General features: G+C 36.4%; 1 protein-coding gene across 4 annotated transcripts in view; it reads right to left on the bottom strand.

Annotated features, from left to right (window-relative positions):
* ADGRV1 (adhesion G protein-coupled receptor V1) overlaps positions 1-27,503 on the bottom strand; it is a 556,802-nt gene that overhangs the window by 301,379 nt on the left and 227,920 nt on the right. For all 4 annotated transcript variants that reach the window (XM_053224888.1, XM_053224896.1, XM_053224893.1 and 1 more), the window contains 6 exons: positions 26,992-27,399; positions 22,531-22,715; positions 17,122-17,371; positions 16,464-16,603; positions 14,549-14,709; positions 5,077-5,177 (listed from right to left, as the gene is read on the bottom strand). In XM_053224888.1, coding sequence (XP_053080863.1) covers positions 5,077-5,177; positions 14,549-14,709; positions 16,464-16,603; positions 17,122-17,371; positions 22,531-22,715; positions 26,992-27,399 — 1,245 coding nt within the window. The remainder of the gene's footprint in view (positions 1-5,076; positions 5,178-14,548; positions 14,710-16,463; positions 16,604-17,121; positions 17,372-22,530; positions 22,716-26,991; positions 27,400-27,503) is intronic.

The following is a 27,503-nucleotide window of genomic DNA, read 5'->3' as shown; positions in this document are numbered from 1 at the left end:
ACAATAATAACAGCAACAGCAGCAGTGGCAGCAACAACCAGAAATGCACTTGGGTCATAATATGGTCAATCTAATCTCCTAACAAGCTCGATCTAGAAGCCCACCCCAGGCTTACTGGTTCAGTATCTGAATTTTAATAAGATGCCCACAATGAAGCTTAAGAAACACATTTCTGATCTACTTACATATGCACTAGCATATAATCACAAATGTTCTACTGGATAACGACCCTTTGTGTTTCTCAAGTTCCCAATCCTCAAAGCGAGACCCAATTTTGATCCTTGGACTTCAATTCTTACTTTTTTTTTGTTTCTTTTTGTTTGTTTGTTTAGTAACAAAGCAGAAATAATATAGGATATTCTGGTGAGTAAGTAACTAACCCAAACTTCCAACTAAACAAAAACTGTTCTGATTAGTTTATACTTTATAATTTGTCTCATTCTGCTTTAATTGATACAAATATACTTTTTAGATATGCATTTTCAGACTCTGCACACACAATGGCTTTCCTGAGCTGACAGTCTCAACAAAACAGGGAAGCTGTAAGGGGAGAAACCGGGCCCTGTAGCAGCCAGAAGGAACCTGTATTTGAGAGTTTACACATGGCTTCTGGCTTCCTTCACATTGTAGTCAACGATTCTTAGAGTCCCAAAGATGCTATATATTCAAACCAAAAGGACATTTCAGCATTAAATCAGAACCTGTTGGCAGGAATATTTGGGCAGCATTCTACCTGGAAAACAAAATGACATGGCAAAATGACACCCCAAATGTTGCAGAATTAGAAAACTGGACAAACACTGATAGCCCATCTTCAGCTAAATGCCAAAGAACAAGCTTCTGAATTTTAAGGCAATTCCCTTGTCCTTTACTGAGGAAAATGTCTAAGTAGTTACAACTCCTGCACATCCAATGGCCCCCAAAAACTTAATTTAAGTATTTAAAATTCTCAGATATTTAGTGTCTTCTGAATTCAGATAATATATAGACTGGCCAACAAATTTAATCATTTTTACATACATTTTTTTTCTCTTTAGTTTACTCTTCAGTTTAAAAATATGTGCTTAAGCCATGTAAATAAACAAACAAACAAAAAAAAACAGAGGGAAAAAACCCAAGTATTTCCCTTTGTTAAGTTTACCAACCAGAGAGTAAATGCAGTTCTATCTTATCATGTTTTCTATGAGAAAATTTCTGTTCTTTTTTTAGATTTGGAGAATTGCTTTTCCTGACAGAACCCCCAGAACTGAGAACCCTGAACTGCAAACTTGTCCTTTGTCCTAGTTGTTTACCAGCCTTATCAGGGCACACATGGGTTGGCAATGTGATTCTAAGATAAAAATTCCAAAGATATAATTAGATGTTTTTCCGAGAAATATCACCCAATACCATAAAAATTTGTTTGCTGTTCTTCACATTATACTTGAAGTGAATGGTCTCACCATTTCTTGCCATTTAGTAATCTTCTTTTAGGTAACCGAGACATTTTAACTTGGCACTGAAGAAAAATACATATTATTTTTTAAATAAATAATACTGAAAAAAGAGATCTTATCTCAAAACTTCTACCTGCAACATTTCAATGAGCAGATATTTCTATTAAATAACGGACTTATTAAAACTTCCACAGCAAAAATATAAACAGGAAAACAATCTTTTGCCCCTGAATTTAACTATAAGTGATAAATGACACAAAGATATATTCTAAGCTAGTGATGCAGAACCTTGCTTATGGTATCCTACACTTTTATTTAGTATAATTCTGAACAAAAGAAATAAAAAGACAATGGTAAGAAGCCACAAACGTACATTTACTATTACAGAAGAATACTCTCTAGCCCAATCATGGAAGCACTGTAAAAACATCTCTCAAGTTTTCTGCTGAACTCCATTTTTGCTAGGGATTGAAACCATTAAAAAAAAAAAAAAAAAAAAAAAAAAAATCAAAAAAATCTTCTACTGCCACCTGCTGGTAGTTTATAGTCAATGATTCTCAAAGATGCTAGAATGACAAACCAGATTAATGTATAGCTATAAATAATATAAATATATATTTTTACATATGTTTCTAGCAGAGAAGTAGAGCCAGACGAGCACATTTTGATTGCTAACTTGCTCACTGACTGACCTACAATGACAAAAGGAAGTCAAAGATGATCACATTTCCATTCTTCCCTTTCCCACAAAGGCTATTCAATCTCATTCTAGGTAAGCAATAAAGATTTGACACTGAATGCTTTTGGCTGACCTGTATTTGAGTATTTGCAACTCAAACACTTGAGGCCAGCAAGGAAAGTTTCATTCTCTTAGCCAAAGAATGACTGGCCAAAAGTGTATTTTTGAAGACTTCTCAAGAGGAAACTCACACTCTAGGGATGTCAACATAATGTTGATGGAGGATTCCAAATGAGAGATCTGAGGTTGGAAATGGAATACCCCCATTGGCAAGATTCTGTAACTGGAGACATCAATACGATTTTAAAATTCAGAAAGAGCGGGCCCAAGTTCCTGCAGTCAGCTTCATTTCTTTTTTTGGAGAGTCTGAGGATTTAAAAAAGCCTTTGCTAAAAGATTTTCAGGGAAACAACTATTCTCTTTAATTTAGAGGGTATTTATGGGGCGCCTGGGTGGCTCAGTCGGTTAAATATCCGACTTCAGCTCAGGTCATGATCTCACAGTTTCTGAGTTCGAGCCTGGTGTCAGGCTCTGTGCTGCCCACTCAGAACCTGGAGCCTGCTTTGGATTGTGTGTCTCCCTCTCTCTCTGCCCCTCCCCTGCTCATGCTCTGTCTCTCTATCTCTCTCAAAAAATAAGTAAACATTAAAACAATTTAAACGGTATTTAAAAAAATCAAAGTAGATAGGTAAACCATTTTGAGGCAACAGTACTTTATCAATAATACACCAATTCTTCCTACAAACTACGGAAATGTTTTTTTTAGATATTTTATGTCACAAGCTACATATTACAGAATATTTCATGGCACAATGCTTCATCTATTCCAAAAATAAACCAAAAAACATGGATTTGACTAACCTTCTTCTCTAAAATTAATGTTAAGTACAATGTGAATCAGAAGGCAGTGTCCCAACATATAAATCCTGGGTCCTTCTTTCACATCCCCAGACATGAGCAAATTTGTCTGCTAGGACACTGAAGAGTTGTCTGTAATTCTACAGTGCTATAATTAAGACTTGTACAAATTCTGCTGCCAAAAAATCACCAGAGTGGGTGGTGAATGCAGCCAAGTAAACTCTAATTATGGAAGGCGGGTTTTCTAAGATCTTACATACAAGAAGCAAAGGCAAGATCAGACAGCTAAGATAGGTTACCAAGGCAATATAAATAGCCTTGTCAAATTCAATGTAAGCCCCCCTTTGGTAACAGCTGTTACCTCCCAAAGCTCATAGGTACTTTAAAAACGCAATCTGGAATCCTCTGCCTAGAATCCAGCACTTAACTGTTCCCCCAAAATAAAGTTATGAAATTTACACATGCCATTTTCACTCCTAGGACAATAAAAAGACAATAAAAAAAAAAGACAATAGGAGTCCAATATCTCAGATAATTTTCCATCTTAAATTTCAGCTCCTCTACTAGTATTATTTTAAAAACTTCTGTTAGAGTTCAATAAAATGCCTTAAGCACTCTGAAACACAGCATGCAAATCCTAAGTGTACAGCACAATAAATTTACATAACTTGAACATATGCATATAACCAGCAGCACCCAATCAAGAAACAGTATTTTTTTGCACTCCAGAAGGGCCCCAACTACCTAGAAAAGGGGAAGTTTTACTTTATAAAATAAATACAAAGTTCTCTCAATAATAATACTGTATAATGTCTTCCTAATGTCCGGATCTGTAATTACAGCCTTCAAGTAGATATGATTATGCCTTTCCCCCTTTGCTTATACAAACATCTGTGCCCACCTTTCCCCTCATCAACAAACTGCACGAACTTCTCATTCAAGTCTGACCACAAATATCACCTCCTATATGAAGACTTCCTGGACTTTCACAGAATAATAAATTAAATCATCATCTACATTCACACAGTACTTTGCAAATAGTCCATGTTTGCACTTATCTATACTACTGTTCTAGACTGTGAGTACTTCATGGACAGGAAAGGCATCTAATTTCATTTTTTGATCTGTTTTCTGTGTTTTAAACTGTGCTTTAAACTTCATGCTAATGGATGACGAAATGTTTTTCATGTTCTATCTTCTGCAAGAGAAAACCTGAGTAGTTTTTCAGAAAAGAACGTTCTACCAAACTGTGTTCTATAATATTAAACCACACAAAATACAGTTGACTCTCGAACAACCTGGGTTTCAACTGTGTGGGTTCACTTACAATGTGGATTTTTTTCAATAAATACAGTATATAGTGTTGGAAATGCATTTTCCTTATGATTTTTTAAATAATATTTTCTTTTCTCTAGCTTGCTTTACTTTAGCGTAAGAATGCAGCATTTAATACATACAACATACAAAACACAGGTTAATCAACTGTTTATGTTACCTGTAAGGCTTCCAGTCAACAGTACACTATCAGTAGTTAAGTTTTGAGGGAGACAAGAGTTCTATGCAGATTTGTGACTGCACGGGGAGTCAGTGCCACGTACTCTCATGTTCAAGGGTCAACAGATAAAATATTAGCAGATATTTTAAAATACATATCATCTTAATGTCCTCCATGTAAAAGAATTTGTAACAAAGCATATTTTATTCAAACAGATTAAGTAAAATATGCTAATGTTAATACATGCACACATCAGTAATACATTTATCACATATAAATTGAGAGTATAATGCTTTGTGATAAGCAGCTATTTTCTTGTAAGGGAGGATATTAAGGTACCTCTGTATAAAACAGCTCACAAAATACACTTTAGGTCCTAATACTGTCATTTCCTCTTACCACACTCTTCCACCCTCCCCTGCTATACAACTAAACAAGCTTACTTCAGCTACAATGAGACTACACTTTGCTCATATGTTCAATTCAAGGATCACAGAAGAAGAAACATGAACCTCTTGTGAAAGGTAGAAATCCCCGGGCCCTCTTACCTGTGTACCTAAGCTGGCTGCCATCATGTGAGCCAGAAGCTTAGCTGCAAACATGGAGTGCCTGGCACAGAAGATATGGGAAAGGACAGCCAGGCCAAGACCTGCAAGAACAAAAACGTTCACAGGTGGGTTTACAATCCATGAGCAAACAGTAGTGTAGCAAACTTCTTTGGAACAGGTAAGCATATAAGGCCTGTAGTCTCCCCATGCCACACAGCATGGAAACGATCATATTTTATTTTTAATCTACTCCATTTTACATGACATATACAATCTTAGCAATTAGGGCCAAAGGACAACGTTAATTTTCAACAGCTACATGTTCACTCCCTTACCAAAAAGATAGCACAAATTAAGCAGATTAATAACTTCATTACGCTTCTGTTTTTCTATGTTTCCACTAGACAAGTTTTACTGTATAAGAAAAGAATCAAATTCCAATCTAATTTTCCAAGAACAGGTGGCTTGGCTAAATAGAGATATTTAGGGAGGTGAATTGGAGTTTTCAGGCAGAAAATTGTGAATAGTACTAACAAAACTCAGGCTTAGTAATTACTCCCTTTTTATCTACTAGGAATAGTTATGTAATTACAACAGTGGTAATTATGAATTTTAAGAGTAACGTTATGCTACTGGGTGCCAAAACCAAAGAACAAAATGTATTCTTTCCTCCTGAGATGACGTTTAACCTAAACATCTATATTTCTAAGTGGGGTAAAGAAAACTGTTCTTATTTTCTTTAAATGTACTTGAATTCATCTCTTTACACTACTTCAAAGGGATGATTAGAAACTTGGCACTAAAAAAAATACAAAGAAACTCAGCATTAACCAACAAATCTTTTATCTTGCAATTCGTATCTATAAATTTCTTTTAGTGCCATGTTTTAAATGCAGAGTATATACATATTTTTTAAATATTTCCTGTTCTAGAATTTAAATGTGCTTCAAATAGTAACCCATTTGGTTTTTCACTTAAGCCTTTTCATCCTTCACACCTTTGCTAGAGTTATTTTGTGTGAGAACCATCAAAACATGACAATTGGCATGTATGTGCTGCTTTGCCATATCATTTGCATGTAGTTTTAACATAGTTTGAACCTCATTTATTAATGCCTCCTTTACAAACAGGAGACGCTGCATTTATTTAAATTTGCTTTCCATTATCTTCTATGAAGTTATGGAACAAACTTTATTTTTTTAAATTCATTTTTAATTTACACATATTTAAAGAATTTTTTTTAATGTTTAGTTATTTTTGAGAGAGAGAGACAGAGACAGAGCACGAGAGGGAGAGGGCAGAGAGAAAGGGAGACACAGAATCCAAAGCAGGCTCCAGGCTCCAGGCTCCGAGCTGTCAGCACAGAGCCTGATGCGGGGCTCAAACCCACATACCATGAGATCATGACCTGAACTCAAGTCAGACACTTAACTGACTGAGCCACCCAGGTGCCCCTATACATATATATATATTTTTTAATTTTTAATTTTTTTATTTTTTTATACATATATTTTAAATGTTTGTTTATTTTTGAGGAGAGAGAGACAGAGTGCAAGTGGAGGAGGGGCAGACAGAGAGGGAGACACGGAATTAGAAGCAGGCTCCAGGCTCTGAGCTGCCACCACAGAGCCCAAGGCAGGGCTCGAACCCACGAACTGTGAGATCATGACCTAAGCTGAAGTCAGATGCTTAACCAACTGAGCCACCCAGGCACCCCTGGAGCAAAGTTTTAAAATATACCACATGTTGGCCTAAGTGGATTGGGCCTCTGCAAAGTGCCCACAGGGGGTTGATGACTAACTAGTAGTATTCCTTACAGCAATGCCTCTCCTAACTCCTTTTGGTAAAGTTTAGATTTTAATAAGAGTGTTTAGATTTTAATAAGTTAGACAAAGTTCCACATAGGAAGTGAGTCTTTGCATTAGACAAAGCTTTTGGCCTAGAAATTTGGCCAAGAAATCTGACATAATCCATTTTTCAGAAGGCTGCTCTAGGGTGTTCTGGGGCAGGTGTGCAGGTCTCAGGTTGCCTCCGAGATCCACCCACACAGGGACACAGAGTATCCAGAAACTGCAGTGTCATGCCTGACTTTGCATCTTTACTTAGTCTATAAACTACTGAAGCTAATGCTCTGAACTCACCAACGTTCACCAGGAATTTCTTATGGTGATCAAGCTAGTTTAAACTCAAGGTTTGGTGTGTGTGTGTAATAAACTGATTTAAAAGCAAGGCCTTGCAAATTTTTTTCGATATAAGCCACATGATCACAAATATGTGCTTTACTGTACGTTTATTGTGGTAGATGCCAACAATGTGAGGCAAGGGGATTAGCGTTGGATAAAAGAGAAATAAACATGAGTCAACTGGTTTTTTTCTAGATCACAAGAAGAGCTTATTCACAGCCTTTTCCCTTAACTTGGTAATTCTCCATTATATTCACTTTTCATGAGATAAATTTAGTACCGTTAAACTTGACCAGCTCAAGAATATTTAATTAAGTATATGAGCTGCAATTAAAATGCTAGCATGACACCTGGTGGTAGTCCAGGATTCAAAGCCAGTGGTAAAAAAATGGGCTAGATTCTATTAGCCTAGAACTATAATGCATGATAGTTGTGTGGATGCATTTTTTATTTAGGGAAGAAGAATGGTGCTAAAAAACCTCAAGCAGCCTGCTCCCCAGCCTTGACGGGCCTTGGGAAAGATGGTGAATATCTTATATTTAAAGAAATGCATGCTTCAGTTCTCAAGTTCCTGAAGCACTATATGCTAAGTACTTAACTTTTATTTTCTTATCTGATATCAAAAAGCTGCATTTAGCATACATGATTTAAATTTACAAGTCAGTCGTTTCTTTTTTTAAGTTATAACAATGTTTGGTTTAAATTCAACAAGTAAATCACAGGGTATAAAGTGTTGTAACTATAAATAGAATGTTTTTAAAAAAATAATAAAGTGTAACAATTCCAGGTATTACCTAAAGGTACGCTAAACAGCTTTTTAAAAAATTGACTCCTTGGCCATTATGCGGAAATAACAAGCAGCTAACTGGATAATTTTCCTTTACTTTTTTTCCTAGCACAATGTAGGTTATATACTCAATTGGAAAAGAGCTATTAATTAGTTCCCTAACACAAGTCACTTTTCTATATTATTAGAAAGTGAAGGAAAAGATAAATTACCCTTAACAAAGTAACACTGATAATTTTTGATTTAGAGAAGAAAAACTCTAATGAACTAACTAGATTGTTTTTCTATCATCAAACTGGACCAAAGATTTTATTGAGCTACATAATATCGGAATGTTTATAATGTGTATAAACATACATAATGTTTGTATATGAATATGCATACCCAGTAAACATATCTATCATTTGACATCCCTTAAGAATAGGGTATACCTTGGGAATGCAAGCTGGTGCAGCCACTCTGGAACACAGTATGGAGGTTCCTCAAAAAACTGAAAATAGAACTACCCTAAGACCCAGCAATTGCACTACTAGGCATTTATCCAAGGGATACAGGTGTGCTGTTTTGAAGGGACACATGCACCCCCATGTTTATAGCAGAACTATCAACAATAGCCAAAGTATGGAAAGAGCCTAAATGTCCATCGATAGATGAATGGATAAAGAAGATAAAGAATGGATAAAGAAGATAGATGAATGGATAAAGAACATATATGTATATACACATACGTACATACATACAATGGAGTATTACTCGGCAATCAAAAAGAATGAAATCTTGCCATTTGCAACTGCGTGGATGGAACTGGAGGGTATTATGCTAAGTGAAATTAGTCAGAGAAAGACAAAAATCATATGACTTCACTCATATGAGGACTAAGAGACAAAACAGATGAACATAAGGGAAGGGAAACAAAAATAACATAAAAATAGGGAGGGGGACAAAACAGAAGAGACTCTTAAATATGGAGAACAAACTGAGGGTTACTGGAGGGGTTGTGGCGGGGGAGGCTAAATGGGTAAGGAGCACTAAGGAATCTACTTCTGAAATCATTGTTGCACTATATGTTTACTAATTTGGATATAAATTTTTAAAAATTAAAATTAAAAGTAAAAAAAAAGAATAGGAAACACTTTCCAAGTTACTGATCTAAATATCAATGTTTTTTGCCATGAAATTTCTTTCAAGTGTTCATAACTTTTGTATCTACCTATGTATCTGTCTCTATCTTCTCTATGGATAAATCTCAACAAAACCAGACGCTCACTATACATTATTAAATCAATTACTAGGTTGTTACCTTCATTTTTTTTCTATTTTCCCACCTAATGCTAGCTGTAACTGTTCCTTTTTTTAATTCTTGTGGCTCATCTCTAATGACTCCCACATTTCTCTCCTCTGAGCATGGTGCCTCTTGATTACTGCTACTAATAAGCTAAAGGCAGGAAAACAAAATTGTCAAGCCTGAAAAGTTTTCTCTGTTGAACAAAAGTCAATATGAACCACCTTAGAGAACACAAGTTCTGTGTGTTTGGGGAGAGGATTTCTTACAGAGGGATGAGGGTCAGGAGACTAGCCTCCAGAAAATCAGAGTGTTAAACCTGAGAGGTTCAATAACCACATGTGTTTATCTACATTTTAATTAGTTAAAATTAAATAGAATGAAAAATTCAGTTCTTCACTTGTTCCAGTCATATTCTGAAGGCTCAATAACACATGTGACCAGTGGCTACTATATCGGACAGTGCAAAGCATTTTGATCATTGCAGCAAGATACACTGGAGAGTGCTGTGTTTAAATGTCCTGTCCTGAGTGAAAGGAAAAAAAGAATATGCTGTATTTCAGAAGAATTTTTATTAAAAATGGCTAAAATGAGAGGTTTGGGACTTGAAAGTAGGATGTTGACTTACATAGTCACAAGAACACGTAATTGTTGGAGGATGTCACATCAACAACATATATTCATTTATTTACTAATTTAACCACTAACTATAAACTGCTACACATCAGGGGCTGTGTTGGGCAACGAAGACACAGTGTTGAAAAGGGTAGTTACTTGCTGCTCTCCCACCTTATCTCTACATTTCTACCTGTACCTCCTCCCAGACACAGACTGGTTTATGAAAGGTCAGAGATCACAATTCTGTGCAAAGAGATGGGCAAGAAAACATTCTGGATGGTTTTCAGGGAAGTTTTCATTGCTCTTAAAACAAGATCAAGTAAGTGCTTTTCCTTTGGCAAGCCTAGACACTTGTGCAATGCTGAGAGTTGCGGCTAGCTCAAGACCACGTAGGGCAAGACAGAAAACAAAATCTTTGAGGAGAGCAATACAGAAAAACAAGAAGGGGGTGGGCCTCTGATGACACCACTGAGGTCCTGAATTAATCCACCCTGAACTCTATTTATTTATTTAAGAAATTCGAATTGTCTTCTGCTAACTTGTGCCAAGTTCATCTTAAATATGTCCTGTATGTCTAGAGAAATACACTATTTTTATGCCATATCAGAATTAAAACTAAGCTTTCTGACTCACTATCTGCAACTTTCTCTTCAAATGGCTTTAAAAAGATTCTTATTTATTGTTTTCTATTCATGTTAGTAACTCCTCCATTTGATAGTTAAAATGAAGCTGTTTTGATATACCTTCCCCCATAATCATAAGGCTATTTTAGGACAGTGATTACAGTGAATATAAACTTGATATTTTTGGAAGAATGTGACACAATTTTTTTTTTAAATCTCTAACTTTGAAAAGTATTTTGAAATGAATGGGTGGCATATGGTAAAGGTATTTTTTTTCTGGAAAAACTATCAGAATTTCAGCTTGTAAAACATAAAAGGCATAACTAGAATAGTCTTTCGTTTAATATACCTTGGACAAAAGAAAAAGCATGCTTCAAAGGACTTTGGATTGTACTGATTTATTTATCCTGTCTTATTATTTAGCAATTTCTAGACAATTATTTTGTTCCTTAACTGAAAAATTGACATTGTGCTGACATGTATATCCTTCGTAATCTGTACAGTAAATAAAACCACTACCCATGTAAAAGGGAAAGCTTTAGTTTAATGTGCTAAATGATTTCTCCACTGTAAGAGAACAAAAAAAGAACAATGAAATAAACGTGAAGTCTGTAATTCATCTTTAATCTCAGCTTAAAAGCCCTCCAAACACAGGAGACTTAAGAGCAAGTGCATCATGTAAGACCTAGTTCACATACTGATATTAAAACCGAAATGGATTATGGAATGTTACAGGTCTTGTTAAGATCCCAAGGCCACAGGAATTGTATTTAAAGTTAAAATCAGAATGATTCCAATCCAACAGTCTATCCTACTACAACATCAACAGACTTACAAGAAGCAGGAGAGGCTTCTTTGACATTATTCTCCAGATAGTACCATGTACTTCAAACCATGCTTTAGGTTCCTTAACAAGTACACTCTGAAAATTATGGTGTTATGGCATCATTATCTAACATTATTTTAAGTTGCATTTCTTCCAAGTCACCTTTCCAAGTGACTTTCATACTGTTACACCTAAGTGCACATTTATGTTTTACTTGTCCTATCTTTTTGGCTTCAAAAGATAACCTTTGTTTAATTTCTTGGAATCTGTTAAACTCGTTTACAATTTTTAAAGCCGCGGATATATATAAACCCTCATCTTTCATCTTCCAAAGCTGAAGATTACTAAACTTTTTGGCCTGTATGGCCATTTCACACACTTTGATCATTTAAGGTGTTCTGCTGGAGTGCAGTAAGCAGACATATAGAACTAAAACAGAAACACTGTGATCCATCCTGGCTTAAAGGATTTATTACTTCATATGTAATTGTATGTTGGCATGTTTCATGAAAAGAGCTGGTCAGACTGCTTCCAAATTTAGATGGATTTCTGATAGGGTCTGGCATAAATTATAAAATGTGTATGTAAGATACACAAAATTCTCATCTCTAGTTCCTGGGGGCCATCAGAAGGATAGATGGAAATCTCCCTCCCATAAAGGTAGAAACAGATACAAACACAGGACTTTAGGTCTCCTGCTCTACAGAACACGCTGTATACATTACAATATGCTGTGGACAGGGGTGCCTGCGTGACTCTGTCGGGTCAGGCGTCCAAATATTGATTTTGGATCAGGTCATGATCTCACGGTTCATGAGTTTAAACCCCACATGGGGCTCTGCGCTGACAGTGTAGAGCCTGCTTGGGATTCTATCTCTCTCCCTTCTCTCTCTGCCCCTCCATTGCTAGTGTGTGCATGTGTGTGTATTCTCTCTCAAAATACATACATACATACATACATACATAAACAAACGAACAAACGTTAAAAAAATATGTTGTGGACAGAGAGGGAAAGACCCAATAATTTCAAATATGACTCTAAGTGAAAAGTAATAAAAGCAAATACTAATATTCAGGTATTGGTTCTCAAACACATGACCAAATCTATGTAGTCTTTTCTAGACTGAATTGGAAAAAATATCTATTAATAATTCTTCTAGGAAATATGTTATTGTCCTGATAGTCTTCTACAGAATCACGATAATATTCTCTCTTTAGTTTTTAAAACTCTGTTTTGATGTTCAATACTTAGAGCAAGCAAGGGATTTTGTGGGTCATAGCAGCACTTGAGTTTATGTCCCTAAGGAAATATATAAAATTACATCCAGATTTTACTGCAGGATTTTACCTTTTGGCTTTATTTTATGTCTATGAAATTTCAGTAAATATACTAGCAATAAAATCAAGTAGGATGTCTCCATCTGATTTGGGAACTATGTGGACCTGGAAGAATCTATCAAGCAAGAAATGTTATCCTTATGAAAGATGTTATTAAGAATAAGAAAGTAGCTTTTGCCATTGAATATGTTAGACTTAAACTTAACATAAATTAAGGGAAATGTATATTCTTATAAAATGAAATTATAATGGAAAGATTTTTTAAATCCTCAGGACAAAGAATATTAATTAATTACTTGTGTCTACCTCCACAAAAGTTTCATAATAAAGATTACTGTTTCCATACCAAGTAAAAAAGACACAAATGTAGTAATAATCACATTTACAAACAAAACATTATTAAAGTAGGAGATCAGAAATTTCTGAGTTAGTATGTTTACCACCCTATTATATTAATACACTTTAAAGTCATATATTATGGGCAGAGAAACCTCGGTATATAGAGAAACTAACTAATTTGCCCCAGATCCCACACCTGGCCACTGGCAGAACCAGGATTTGAACCCAGGGAATCTGGCTTCTATACCTAGTTGTCTGTATAACACACTGTTTACAGAAGCAGCAGGGGGCTGTAAAAGATGACTCAGGGCATGGAATAAGCAAGGGTAGGGAAGAGAAATATAGTTAAAGGAATTCTCAGACTCCTGCCCATATAATCAATACAGCAAATGAGAAAAGTTCTATACTTATTAAAAATTAAGGTACAGGTAAATAGTTTGACAGACATTAATACCAGTGAGGTTCCTATTCCTGCCAGAAAAGGGTTCTACATGTAAAAGATGAAAGACTATTTTTTAACAGAGTGATTGAGTATATTCACAGCTCATAGGTTGTATGCGTGTTTTTTTATTCTTAAGTTTATTTATTTGAGTAGGAGGGTGTGAGCATTAGCAGGGGAGGGGCAGGAAGAGAGGAAGTGAGAGAATCCCAAGCAGGCTCCACACTGTCAGCGCAGAGCCTGATGCAGTGCTCAAGCCCACGAACAGTGAGATCATGACCTGAGCCAAAATCGAGAATTGGACACTTAACCAACTAAGCCACCCAGGCATCCCTATGTTTGTTTTTTTAATGAAAATACAAAATGCTTATAATTTATGTCAGACCACATCAAACACTGTATATTATGTCTCATATAATCCTGACATTCTACTGCAGAACCAGCCCTCTACATCATAACACTAAGAACTATATCCTTCCCTACTATCTTTTTAAAAACATTTTTTTACTGTTTATTTACTTTTGAGAAAGACAGAGAGAGAGACAGAGAGAGACAGAGTGTGAGTGGGGAGGGCCAGAGAGAGAAGGAGACACAGAATTCGAAACAGGCTCCATGCTCTGAGCTGTCAGTGCAGAGCCCGATGCAGGGCTCAAATTCATGAACCATGAGATAATGACCTGAGCCGAAGACAGACGCTTAAGCAACTGAACTACCCAGGTGCCCCTATTCTTCCCTACTATCTAGCTTCTATCTCACACTGTCTTGTATATTCCTTATGAGTTGGAACTGTCTTGTTCTTTATAATATCTTATTACATTATTATATTGTATCTTGTATTATACCTTTGTTATTCATTATGTCAGTACCAAGTTGGCCTTCCATAAATACCCACTGTATGAATCAATAAGACAATGGTAAAATTCATTTCCCCCTAGTACTAATGAATTATAGTATGTTTGTATCTTGCAAACATGGGAAAACAGACTTTCATTCTTATAAATATTCAAAATTATTGACTCTAAAATACCACAACTGACCTGAGATACATATAAATCCAGAAGAGAAAAAAGCTTCATTGTATGAAGATAAGTTGTCAGTCTCGGCGTAGATCGCATGCATGGACATGTATGAACAGGCACATTCCACGTAGTCTGAAGTGTCCTCAACCACTTTGCAAAACTGACTGTCAGACAACCAGCTAGGGCAAAAACACAATGGTCACTACTGCTCTTTTATCAACACTTAGGGTATTGAGATGGCTTTTAAAGTAAAAGTAACTTACTGAACTTAAGTGTTCTTTACTCAATCATTTAGCATACCAATTTTCAAGAAAAAAACACTGGAGGGAATATCTTGTCTAAGACATGACACAACAGATCCCACAAGATACCCCAAGAAGCAGCCTAAATACTAACCAAACCTGCAGAAGCATTCCTGATACCAAAGCAGCCAGTCCTCTCAAGAGAGCAGTGCCAGCACTTAATCTAAAGCAAACACACCCAAGTGCAGATGCACTCCTCCCTAGCATTCAAAAATACCAAAAGATGGACAGAGCCACTACGTGTGTAGTCTTCACCCTTCTTCAAACAATCCTTGTAATTTTTTTTGTTTATTTATTTATTTTTGAGAGAGAGAGAGAGAGAGAGAGAGAGAGAGAGAGAGAGAGAGAAAGCATGCATGCACGCTAAAGCATGGGAGGGGCAGAGAGAGGGACAAAGAGAATCCCAAGAAGACTCCTCACTGCTAGCTTGGAGCCCAACGTGGGGCTCAAACTCAAGAACCATGAGATCATGACATGAGCCAAAACCAAGAGTCAGCTGCTTAACCTAAGGAGGTACCCAGGCGCCCCAATTCCTTTGAACCACATAAATTACTTAAAAGATTTTCTACGTTTCTTTCTTCATTTTTGTTTAAATTTTGAAGCCAGTTATATTTCATAAATGTTCTCCAGCGTTCTTTCAAACGTTTCCTTCTATAATATCTGGCTTTTAACACAAAAACTTTGTAATGATTACAGCAAATACAGGGTTAGATGCCAAGCCTTGTGATCATTCCTCAGTGACTCTTGGTTGAGCCTCCTCCCTTTGATAGTGCCTCTTGAATCCTTTACTTTTCTAAGGACATAAAACTTCTTAGCCACAACAGCAGATTCAAGTTTGAAGCATTCATTATTAGTTATGTATCAAGGATGGCACAGTATCTATGTATTAAGTTTAAGATCTCTCACCAGGCATTCGAAATTTCAACTAAAAGATTTTTACACAAAGAAAAAGACTAACCAGAATTTTGCTGTTTGGAGGACAGTTACCCAACACAGCTGTTAAATGTATTTAGAATTTTAGTCTGTGCAGGTGAAAGTCAGAAATAAATAGAGCCTAGTGACTAAGCCCTCTGGGCCAGCCATGCCTGACCCTACAGCACTGATGGAGCTTCAGGCATTAGAACTGCTCAGAAACTGGAGGCCCTAGGCCAAGGAGATTCTACAGAAGAATCATTCTCTTCTTCTCATTCCTGTGCATGGTTTAATTCTAAAATGTACTCTAAGCCACATGTGGACTAGAATTATAAATTCCTGCTAATTCCTCTAAACACAGAGCATCAGATTCAGAACTATAAGCCAGATGGAAGAAGCAAAAAAAATCTCCTTTCCTGCCCAACAAATTAACCAATAAACAAAGGAAGGTTATGTGAACTGAGTAGAACTCACACTAGGTCCAATGAGAGCAGTTATAATAAAGAAGTAATGTGTTAAACACATCTTTAAATTGTTGGGCTACACTTGCTACCTGCATAATGCCAATTTCCAATGCTGCTTTGTCATTTTATTACAGGGATTTTTCTCCACTCTAAAGTCTCACCTGAGGCTACCCTGTATGTTCAGTACAAAAACTGGGCTCAACGGTGGTAAAATGGGGAAGGACTGAATTTTTATTTTAAAGAATTATTAAGTACCTTGCAGCAGCCTGATTCCAAAGGAGGCACAGAGACGTGTGGGGAATAATCCTGGGCTCAGCAGCATAAATCCTATAGAGAACTTCATTGTTGTCAGTCAAGAGTTGTGAACTCTGTCCTTTCACACTCAAAGATAGTACCTGTAATAACAAAAAAGACAGAAAAATGGTGTTTTAAAATCAAAGGAAAAATCAATTCTGAACTTTGATTCATTTTCCTAGTCACTTAAATCACTTGCTTACTGCCACTACTTAAATAATTAGCTTACTTAGGAATGCAGGGAATCTGACTGGTTTTTCATTGCAAACATTTTACCTCCACTTGAGTTACCGAGCCATCTTCTGCAGACAATGCTCACTTTAACTGTCTGGCTTCATCATGAGTGGGGAACAGAATATGATATAATATTAGTGAAGGCTACATTTTTCACTTTCCCCACTATATATATTTTCCTCAAGAAAACATGAAGGAGCTATTTCCAACTATATTTGAGACTGCACATTCTACAAATAAGTTCATGAAGATGGGACATGTTTCATAATTAGCTCACCATGTGCAGTCCTGACCACAAATCTGATCGAGCAAATGCATTCTGAGGAGTGTGTCTACTAAGGAAAAATCAGATTCCAACCACAGAATTCTTTAAGTCATAGATTACCTTATTTTTCAGGGCATGAAGACTGTTTCCAGTTATAAACCACTGCTGGCTGCTATACTCTGTAAACTGGACTAATTCACAAGTCCTTTTTCCAGCCATTATTTCTGCATCTGGAACCTCCAATAACCTCTCTGGAACTCGAATATAATCACCTTCTTTTCCTTCAAACTTGTGACCATTGATTTGTTGAGGATACCAGTGAAGAGCCAGTATGGACAAATAGGGGCAACTGTTAAGGATGGTCTTGCTTCTGTAACAGAGAAGCAAAAGGCTGTGAAAAAAATGGCACGCATTTACGTACTCATATGCACTTCTATCTGTTAAAATGCATTACACAGGGGCTCTGTTCTTTATGCACAACCATGACATTACCAACCCAGAAGCAGTAAAGACAATGTGCTTTCAGTTCTTTTATGGTTAACTGTCAGGAAGGATTGTTTTCCACAGAACTTTCGGCATCCTTTTCCTGATTCCCCTTGTAATCCAAACCACGGGTTTTAGAAACTGAGAGCTATTTCACGGATATCAGATACAATCTGTGTCTTTTCTGTGTTAGTCACATCAGCATTGGTGGAATGGGTTGAGGAAAGGGTGCACCATTAAACTGAAACCTCTGCTTTATTTAAGAATATTGTAAACCTTATACACCCAGAGCCACGTTTTCATCAAGGGTTTACCTCATCTCTTTCTGCTCCATCAGAGCATTTCAAATCCAACCATGTGACTGATAAGAGAAACTGCCTAGAGCTGGGATCTTTATCCATTCAACAACTCTGTTTTAAACACCCTAGGCATAAGATGGGCTTAGTGAAAGTGCTTCCAAACCTCAGTGTGTGTTGAAATCACTTGGAAGCTTGTTTGAAAATACAGATTTCTAAATCACATCCCAGACTTACTAAATGAGAATCCTTGCCTGGAGAGGAGGTTAGGGGTCCTACAAATCTTTTTTTTTTTTTTTAAGTTTGTTTATTTATTTATTGTGAGAGAGCATGAGCAGGGGAAGAGCAGAGAGAAAGGAAGAGAGAGAATCCCAAGCTCTCTCTCCACGCTGACAGCACAGAGCCTGATGCAGTGCTCAATACCATGAGATTATGACCTGAGCTGAAATCCAAGTGTCAGATGTTTAGCTGACTGAGCCACCCAGGGGCCGGCCCCTCCAATCTTTTTTAACCCCCAAAGAATGTAATAAATCTTGTCTTGGACCCATCATAGTTACAAAGAAGAGATACAAAGATGAATCAGATCTGAAACCTGCCTAAAAAAATTTGGAGAATATTATGATTTTAGGGTAAAAATTGTGCATTAAATGTTAAAAGTTATATGGGCCACAACAAGCAGAGAGTATGTATAATTAAATAATGGAGATAATGATGCCTTGTCAAAATCCCTAAGCTGGGAGATGGAGCTGAGAATTTTAAATAGAAGATCTAAGGAAGAAAAGGAAAGGAGGGGAGGGCTTTTTCTCTAGTTATATTCTCTCTCTTTAAAAAAATCTTCCATAATTTTAACTACCACATTTGAATCAGTGCCTTCAAATATCTATCTTTAATCCAATCATTCACTTAAGCTCTAGACCCCTGTTGTACAGGACTCCTAAATCATCTCAAGCTATGTAAACCACCCACACCTTCACAACAGCTCACCAAAACCTCATCTCTTAATATCCTCATTCAGCCTCTCACATCTTCACTGGTGACTCTAAGCTACAAGCTGCAGTCCCTGCCCTGGTACAATGCCGCTGAGACCAGCGGCCACATGGCTGCATACCTTTTGCCCACTCTCCCTGGAATCTAATGAGATTTAGTCCATCAGCGTCATCCTGGATGCCATTACCTTGGGATACTGAGACCTATCTAGCATGCACTGGCTCTACCCAGCTTTGACACTACAGTGCCAAATTCCTGGCCCATCTGTCTGGGAAATAACTATACTCCCCCTGATACTTTAACCTCCTATATCTACACCCTTCTACCACACTCACTTTAATCAATCCCACAGTCTGTTTGACACCCCAGCTGATGTGAAAGGGGGAGAACCCCACATTAACATGTAGAATGGTACCACTACAAATCCACTGACCAACTGCAGCTGGGCCCTCAATACACTGACATTGTTTTAACTTGGCTTCCAATTGTTCTAGATGCCATCATTCTCCTCAGCATCCCTGCTCAATTCCCAAATCCTTCACCCTCAGTCACTGCCACTGAATACTGCTTAAGACAATGTATAAATAACACACATTGGAATGGTCAACAACTTTAGAGTTTTCCAAATAAAAAATCTGGTGTTGATTACTCTCTTATTTTTGAAGTTTATTTTGTCACCTATATGGTAATTTTACCACTAAATTGTTTTCGAAGTACCATCTTCCCCATGTCCCTGCTTCAATTTCAGGCCTCATCTTACCTGAACAATCATCCCCTATGTAGTCTTCCTATTTCTTGATTTATCATCTTCTTCAGCCTTTGACACTGTCCTCGACATGATGGTTCTAAAATCCTGAGTCTGATTCTTTCAAACACACATGAATCCTACCTATCTTATTCTATATTGGGTCTTTTTTTTTTTTTTAATGTTTATTTATTTTTGAGACAGAAAGAGACAGAGCATGAACGGGGGAGGGTCAGAGAGAGAGAGACACACACAGAATCTCAAGCAGTCTCCAGGCTCTGAGCTGTCAGCACAGAGCCTGATGCGGGGCTCGAACTCACGAACTGTGAGATCATGACCTGAGCCGAAGTCGGACACTTAACCGACTGAGCCACCCAGGCGCCCCTATATTGGGTCTTTAAAGGTTGATGATCTCCTGAAACACACCACACTATTCCTGGCTGACTGCCAATACACATGCTGTTTCCTTCTGGACAACTCAGAAGGAAAGGTAAGTCTATGGAGAGGAAACACATGGCAAAAAACATATTGATTCATTTCTTTATTCTAGTCACTCATTATACCATAACCACTGAGGATCTGCCACATACCAGAGACCATTCCAGGCCTGGGAATACATTAGGCAACAAGGCAGAAAGGTAACTCCTTTTGTGTATCCTATACTCTTTGAGTTCTCACTATGCTTTTGAGGTCACAATATGGGAGCCAACATTCAAAGCAGGGTAGATGGTTCACATGTAAGACAACCTCAATATCATAATGATCTTGCACAAATATGGAAAAACAAAAGGAAAGATTGGCACTATGGGGAATTATAAAGTTATAAACTATTTGATTTCATTGAACAACAGAGCTGAACACAGTTCAAGAGAGAAAAACAATAAAGGATGTTTTTTAACCACACACACACACACACACACACACACACACACACACACACATACTGGCCTCACTGCAAACTTACATGAAGTAAAGAAATGATCCATTTCAGAGGTTTCTGAAGACATTAGGGACATGTATAAAAGGTAGTGAGTAGCTGAACTAATCACTGGTCTCAGACAGATATTTAGGACCAGTGGTGAAGACTGGAGAAGGGGCCTCCTAAAAAGGTATGCAGAGCTTTGCTGATGAACTCCATTAAGAAAACCTCAATCCTTAGGACTCACTCATTAGAGTTAAGAGTACAGCATAAAAGGATGCTGGTTTTGTACCTTAACCTCAAATCAGACCCCAGCACTAACGTGGGATGAAAGTCCTGGGCACTTTATAGCCACAGGGGTGGCTTGTTACAAAACAAGTGGTTACAGTCTCTTCTGACCACAAGGCATAGTGGTCAGCAGGGGATGGGGAATTACGCAGGCCTGAACTGACATCTCACCACGACTAATCGTGTGACCCTTGACAAGCTGAGTTAAGGTCTCTCCACTTCTATACCTGTAAATGGGAATAATGAAAGTTCTAGCCCTATCTTTGACCAGCTGTTTACAATGATCTTTTATAAGAAGAAAATATAATTTTTAGTAAGGATTAGGTTGAACCATATGAAAAGTTCAATATATTATACTTTCTTTTACCTACAAAAAAGGCAACTTCATACTGTTCAATCTAGTACAAAGTTGAGGACTGGAGCAGAGGTACACTTAATACCAGTCTTCTCATTTTATTCCTTGATCTCCCTTGTAACCTTTTATATCTGGATTGACTATTTCTTTGAACTTCACGTGTCTTGGGATCTAAGAGCTAAAGCTAAAAGTTTTACATATTCAACCCATATATTAATCTGTCAAAGTTTATAAAAGGCACTAAGTAGATGTCTGAAATTATTATACCAGATTTTTAAAATATGGCCTCCAAAATATTCCTGAATTTCAATGTGACTTAAATGCTGATGAAGGCATTAAAAGGAATTACATAAACACTTTTAATCAGAGATGTTTCATTAAATAATAGTCACTGCTTCTTTTTTATTTCTATTTATTTATTTTATTTCCACCTTAATTTTCCAATTGCACTTATTCCCACAACTGCTCTCTTCTATTAAAGGTAAGGGCAATAATATTTCTTTTTCTTTCCTTCCTTCCTTCCTTCCTTCCTTCCTTCCTTCCTTCCTTCCTTCCTTCCCTCCCTCCCTCCCTCCCTCCCTCCCTCTTTCTTTCTTTCTTTCTTTCTTTCTTTCTTTCTTTCTTTCTTTCTTTCTTTCTTTCTTTCTTTCTTTCTTTCTTTCTTTCTTTCTTTTACATCCAAGTTAGTTAGCAAATAGTGCAATACTGATTTCAGGAGTAGATTCCAGTGGTTCATCCCCTGTGTATAACACCCAGTCACTACTTTTTAAATAGCCTGTATTACTGTGTGAGAATTGGAAGGAAATCTCCATTTTTAACCAGCTTCTGTTGTCAGCCATTTTTATATTAAATCAAATTGAAATAAAACGTTTTTAGATCACTTTACTAGTTATCCAATTAACTTTCTGAATGTAATTTAAAATACCATGACTTCTGAAGAACACTAACATATAGTTACAAAATTAATTATATAGTTGATAATGAACATGAGCCACATTTTATTTTTTCCTTTTCCTCTTGCTTGCTTTCTGCCATGAAACAACTACTCCAAAGTTGAATAACACTGGGAGAGCTGCTTCCAAATACATAAAACTGGACTATAACTTCACCGCAACAGTACATCAAAACATGTCTAAAAGTTGGAATCACCTTCCTTTTTTTTTCTCTGTTCAGAATATATCTTCTATTATATCATAAGAGTAAGCAATAAGCCATTTTTTTAATTCTTAAAAGACCCTTCAAAACAAGAAGAACAGGAACGTATTGCTGACAGGATACATTCATTTTTCTTGATGTAGTTACTATGTTTTCTTCAGATAATTACTTCATTTGCCCATTAGATACAATGCATTGACTGTATAATCCTTAGTTACAACATTTAAATGTGAATTTGCATTGCATATTACTTTGTAAACTATGAAGGAATACATATCAAGTATGATTTAAAAATACTTACTTTTCACCAGGAGAGCCACAGGTAACATCAGTCAGCAGAGAAAAGGCAAAATTCTCAGTCACTTCAATGAAGTGACTGAATCCCCTAGTGTCTTTGCGCTTTGGGTTAATAAGAGCACAGAGTATTTCATAAAAAAGATTTCGATTTTCAATACTGAATGCCTGTCTTTTTCCTTCAACAGTTATCTAGAAAAAAAAATTCCAGTATGAAAAAAATATCTTCAAAAATAACCTGCTTAAATGATATGTATGGTACAGTACATGTTCTTTAACACTTCTTTAAACTAGCAGAGGCACCTGGGTGGCTCAGTTGGTTAAGGGTCCAACTTATGGCTCAGGTCACCACCTGGAGGTTCGTGAGTGTGAGCCCCACATCAGGCTCTGTGCTGACAGCTGAGAACCTGGAGGCTGCTTCGGATACTGTGTCTCCTTCTCTCTCTGCCCCTTCCCCCCTTCCCCCTCTCTCTCTCAAAAATAAACATTAAATTTTTTTTTAAAAAGTAGCAAAATAAGGAAGAATCTATGAAGAATTTAAGAAAAACTGGTATAAAAATATTTCAAATTTACTTGCACTTTAAAAAGCATAATCATTTCTTAAGAAAAGCCATGATCAGCAAAACATATTTTTTTATTTAATAGCTAGATGGTTGCATGGATCACTTATTCTTAACTATAATAATGAACATCACGAATATTAAAATTAATCTCACTTTTGGATCTACCTGGGAAATAAAAATAAGTACAAGAATATTTGCCAATAAAAAAGCAAGATTATTCTTGATTATCTGGCTTTCAATGAACAGACATCACTGCCTATCACTAAATTTCTCAAACATCAAATAAAAATATCCTTTTCTAATCAAGAGTAGTCAGCAGCTCCTGGCATTCTTGCCTTCATCTGGAAGTATGAGGCTTCCTACCTTAAAAAACCAGGTTATTTGTTGTTTGAGGGACAAGGAGAGTAAGAGGAAAATAGCTTTCATGATTTATTTTGGTTTTCTTTGCCAGAATGACAGGGACCACATCTTTATTGTTAGATTAAGCACGGGTATAAAGCCATTGATTTGTTATTCCATTATTCTTATATACCTGAGAAGTCTCTATAAATTCTTCAAAATCCAGATTAGTCATCACTTTCTCTGTGATTTATACACTGTGCCCCACCTGTCAATAAACATCACTCTCTTTGTAACTTGCACATACCTTTATTAATGAATTTTTGACAACACTGAGATGATCTGTCTGTTGATACTACCAGTGGAGTTTTAAAGTTTTGTAATTTACACAGAGCCAAACTGATAGCTGAACTCAAGATCTAAGTTTATAAGAATATCCATCTCAAAGATAGTAAGGAAGAATGGAGAAAAATCCACAAAGAAAAGATGATAAAAGATACAAAGTAAATTTATCTGGCAACAAAACAAAGTAAAAATTTATCAAATAAAAATTACAATGAAGAAAAGCAAACAGCTCACTGACTATTGAAACAATCAAACTGAATACAATGGAATCATCTCAGGATATGCTTCCAGAACTCCGAGAAAATGTAACAGATAAATAAAACAAATCCATGAGATCCAACAAGCATATAAAAGAGCTGGCAGAAGCAAAAAATAAAAATAAAAAAAATAACCCCCCCCCAGAGTTCCTTGATAAGCTAAAGAAACAGTCATGTCTAAAAATGCAAAGCTTGTTATACTCAAAAAAAGAAACACCAACAGATGCACTGGGTGATTGTTAAATATTATTTCAAGTGTTAAAAAAAAAATCCTACCAGAAACCAGATAGGAAAGAAAAATTACCAAAAGAGAAACAAAAATTCAGTTTGACATCAGACTTTTTTATAAATGAAATGCCAGAAGCCAACAGAGCAACATGTGCAGTTTTAAGAATTAAAGGTTGTCATCCAAGAATGCTGGAGCCACCCAACCTTCCATTCATATTCAAGGGAAATACAAAGTTTCTTCTGGTAAAGCACTCAATAAGTAAAACAAAGTGGCCATTTATATAATCCCTGCTTTGTATGGGTGCTGTTGTCAGCACTGACCTATAACATTAGCTGTCTTTTCACTTTCCGTGGGGTGTATGCAGAAAGAAATTTTGTTTAACTTCAAACTTACATATTAAAAATGATTCATCCATGTTTTCTATGAATACTTTCATGGTATCAGTTTTACAATCTCTGATCTGTCTGAGATTTATTTTGGAATAGTGTTTAGGATAGAGATCCAGCTCTATTTATCTTACAAATGGTTAAAAACAGCTACATCAATAACATTTACAGAATAAAAATTTTTAACCCATTAATCTGAAATGTCACTTTTATGATGTGTGGAGTTTTCATATGTGCTTGCATTTATTTCTGTACTTTCTGTTCTCTTTCATCCTCTCAGTGTCTATGTCTGCACCAGTGTCACTGTGTTTTAATCGCTGCAAGTTCATAATATAGTTTTCATATTTGTGGTGTGGTGAGGTCCCTATCATTTTTCTTCTTATTCACAAAATTTCTGCCCATTCTCACATGTATATCCTCCAGGTCAACAATGACATCACTTTGTCCAGTTTAAAAAATACAAAATAACTTACTGATATTTTGATAGGGACTATATTGCTTTTATAGGTTTATTTACAGGAAACTGTTGTCTTTATGATGCTGAGTCTTCCTATGGTGGGACAAGGTATAAATTTCTCTTTACTCAAGTTGTTCAGGGGAATTCAGGAGAATTTTTCAATTTTATTAATATAGTATTAAGTATAATATTACATAAAACATATTATAAAATATATAAAACTATTGAATAAGTCAGCTACTCAAATCACCAGAATTAAATAATGACATACATATAAAAATTGAATTTGAGAAGACAATATGCCATACATTAAAAAAATTTTAATAACAATACATTTTGAAAACAATGTTTGCTAATGATTACTCAAAAAGAATTACAAAAAAAGTTAATTATATTTTTTCATGAGTTTCTTTCATAATTCAGTTTTACTACTCATGACAGATCCAATGAAAAGCAAACAATATGTACTACTTGACAATGCTAGTTAAAGAAATGTTCATTCTACACCAATAATATACAGTTCTCTTACATAGCTTACTGAGGAAATAGAATGTCCTTATCTTCTCTAAATCACATGAAATAAGGTTCTCTTTTCTGAAATGGAGCTACTGTGCAGTCTTTCCCTCTTCTTGGCCAAAATCAACGTGTTATTGTCCTAGGCCATTTCATTATTAGAGAGTTTAAGTAACAATATTTCCCACTGTGAATTCTTTTTTTTTTTAAGTTTATTTATTTATTTTGAGAGAAAGAGAGTGTCTACGAGTGGGGTATGGGCAGAGAGAGAGGAGAGAGAGAATCCCAAGCAGACTCCGTGCTGTCAGCACAGAGCCTGATGCGGGGTTCGATCCTAGGAACTGTGAGATCACGACCTGAGCAGAAATCAAGAGTCGGATGCTCATCCGACTGAGACACCCAGGCACCCCATCCCATAGTGAATTCTTATCTCTAGAACTTTCTCTGCATGAAATTGCAGTCACTTCTCTTTGTTTTAAAAGCTATTTGGCAAGACTCCCTCTTCTTGCCTATGTACTTTATATTTTCTTTTCTACCCTTCAGGCATCGTATTTTAAGAGACCACATGAAAAGTAAAATAGGAATGATAATCTAAAACTCCGCTGTTCGTATTTTAAGTACTTAAAGGGTCACTATGTAAAAATACACCATTTATAAATTCATATGCATGCATTCAAAAATTTTCATGCTTGTACATAAATATATTACTAAGAAATATCTTGATTAAGAAAGTCCCAAATAAATCCCTATAGAGTCTTTTCCTTTAATAATAATTCTTTGCAGATCTCGTCTTTCATTTACATTTTTAGGATCTTGCATTTCCTTTTAATTTCATTACTGGCATTACTCTAAATAAATAAATGGGTTAAAAATAAGACCTGGTTGATCTAAGTCCACATCAATTTGAATGCCTGCAATCATTTGGTCATTCCTTATTTCTTCGTCTCTGAGAGAAGGTGCCCTGTTCAGTGCCCAGGAGGAGCAAAAAACAAGCAGAGAACAATAGCTCCTGTTCCATGGAAAAACTATGTAATCTAGTCCAAGTCCTTTCTACGGGCTCAGAAAACTGAGATGAAATCTCACAAGATAATCATCCAGCCTCTGGAGGTTAGCTTCTGACATCTGGTGCCCCCTTTCAGACAATGGGCTGTCCTTGCCACTACAGATTACTGATTATTCTCCAGGCTTAAGATTGAGCTTTCCAGACAGACATCAGCAAAATTACAGTGTCTGATATGATGAATTCCATTCTTATGTTCATAAATTTAACCCTATCATAATTTCTTGATAACTAACATTATTTACTCTTTTGGTTTTTTTTTCATTTTTTAAATGAAATTTTACTAATCCAGCTGCTAACGCTTGCAAGGGCGTCTTACCTTATCTGTTAAATGAATCACGGCGCTGAGCTGTTCATCTGTGTTCTCCATTGCCACTTTCATGCTGATGCTGTGGAGTACTCTGTTAAGAATGTCACCATCCAGGGGCTGCTGTAACTGATCCGCAAGTCCCCAAAAGGACTGTGAATCCGCATCAGAAACGAGAGTGATGTTAGCAGTCCCATATACTTTGTCAATTCTGGCCCCACCTTTTGGGTCAAAGAGAACAATCTGGAAGCGTTTAGGAAAAGGATTTAAAGACCCTGTGTCTGGTGTTAGGATGACATCCAGTATGGTGTTCCTCTGGCCAGGTTCAAAGACCAAAGTGCCTTCAGTTCTCACAAAATCCTTCCCTGAAAGAGCTGGAGAGATGACAGTACGGCCAATTTTTTCAGCACTCCTCAACTCCTAGAAATTAAACAACACCACTGAAGTGAAACTGTTAACACCTCTGATTTTGTCCTGAACAAACTCTACTTTCTTAAACAAATCCTGTTTCTCTTAAACAAACT

Source organism: Acinonyx jubatus, chromosome A1 (assembly GCF_027475565.1).
Source record: "Acinonyx jubatus isolate Ajub_Pintada_27869175 chromosome A1, VMU_Ajub_asm_v1.0, whole genome shotgun sequence".
NCBI lineage: Eukaryota > Metazoa > Chordata > Mammalia > Carnivora > Felidae > Acinonyx > Acinonyx jubatus.
The sequence above is the reverse complement of the archived record's forward strand: the minus strand, read 5'-3'. Positions and strand labels throughout refer to the sequence as shown.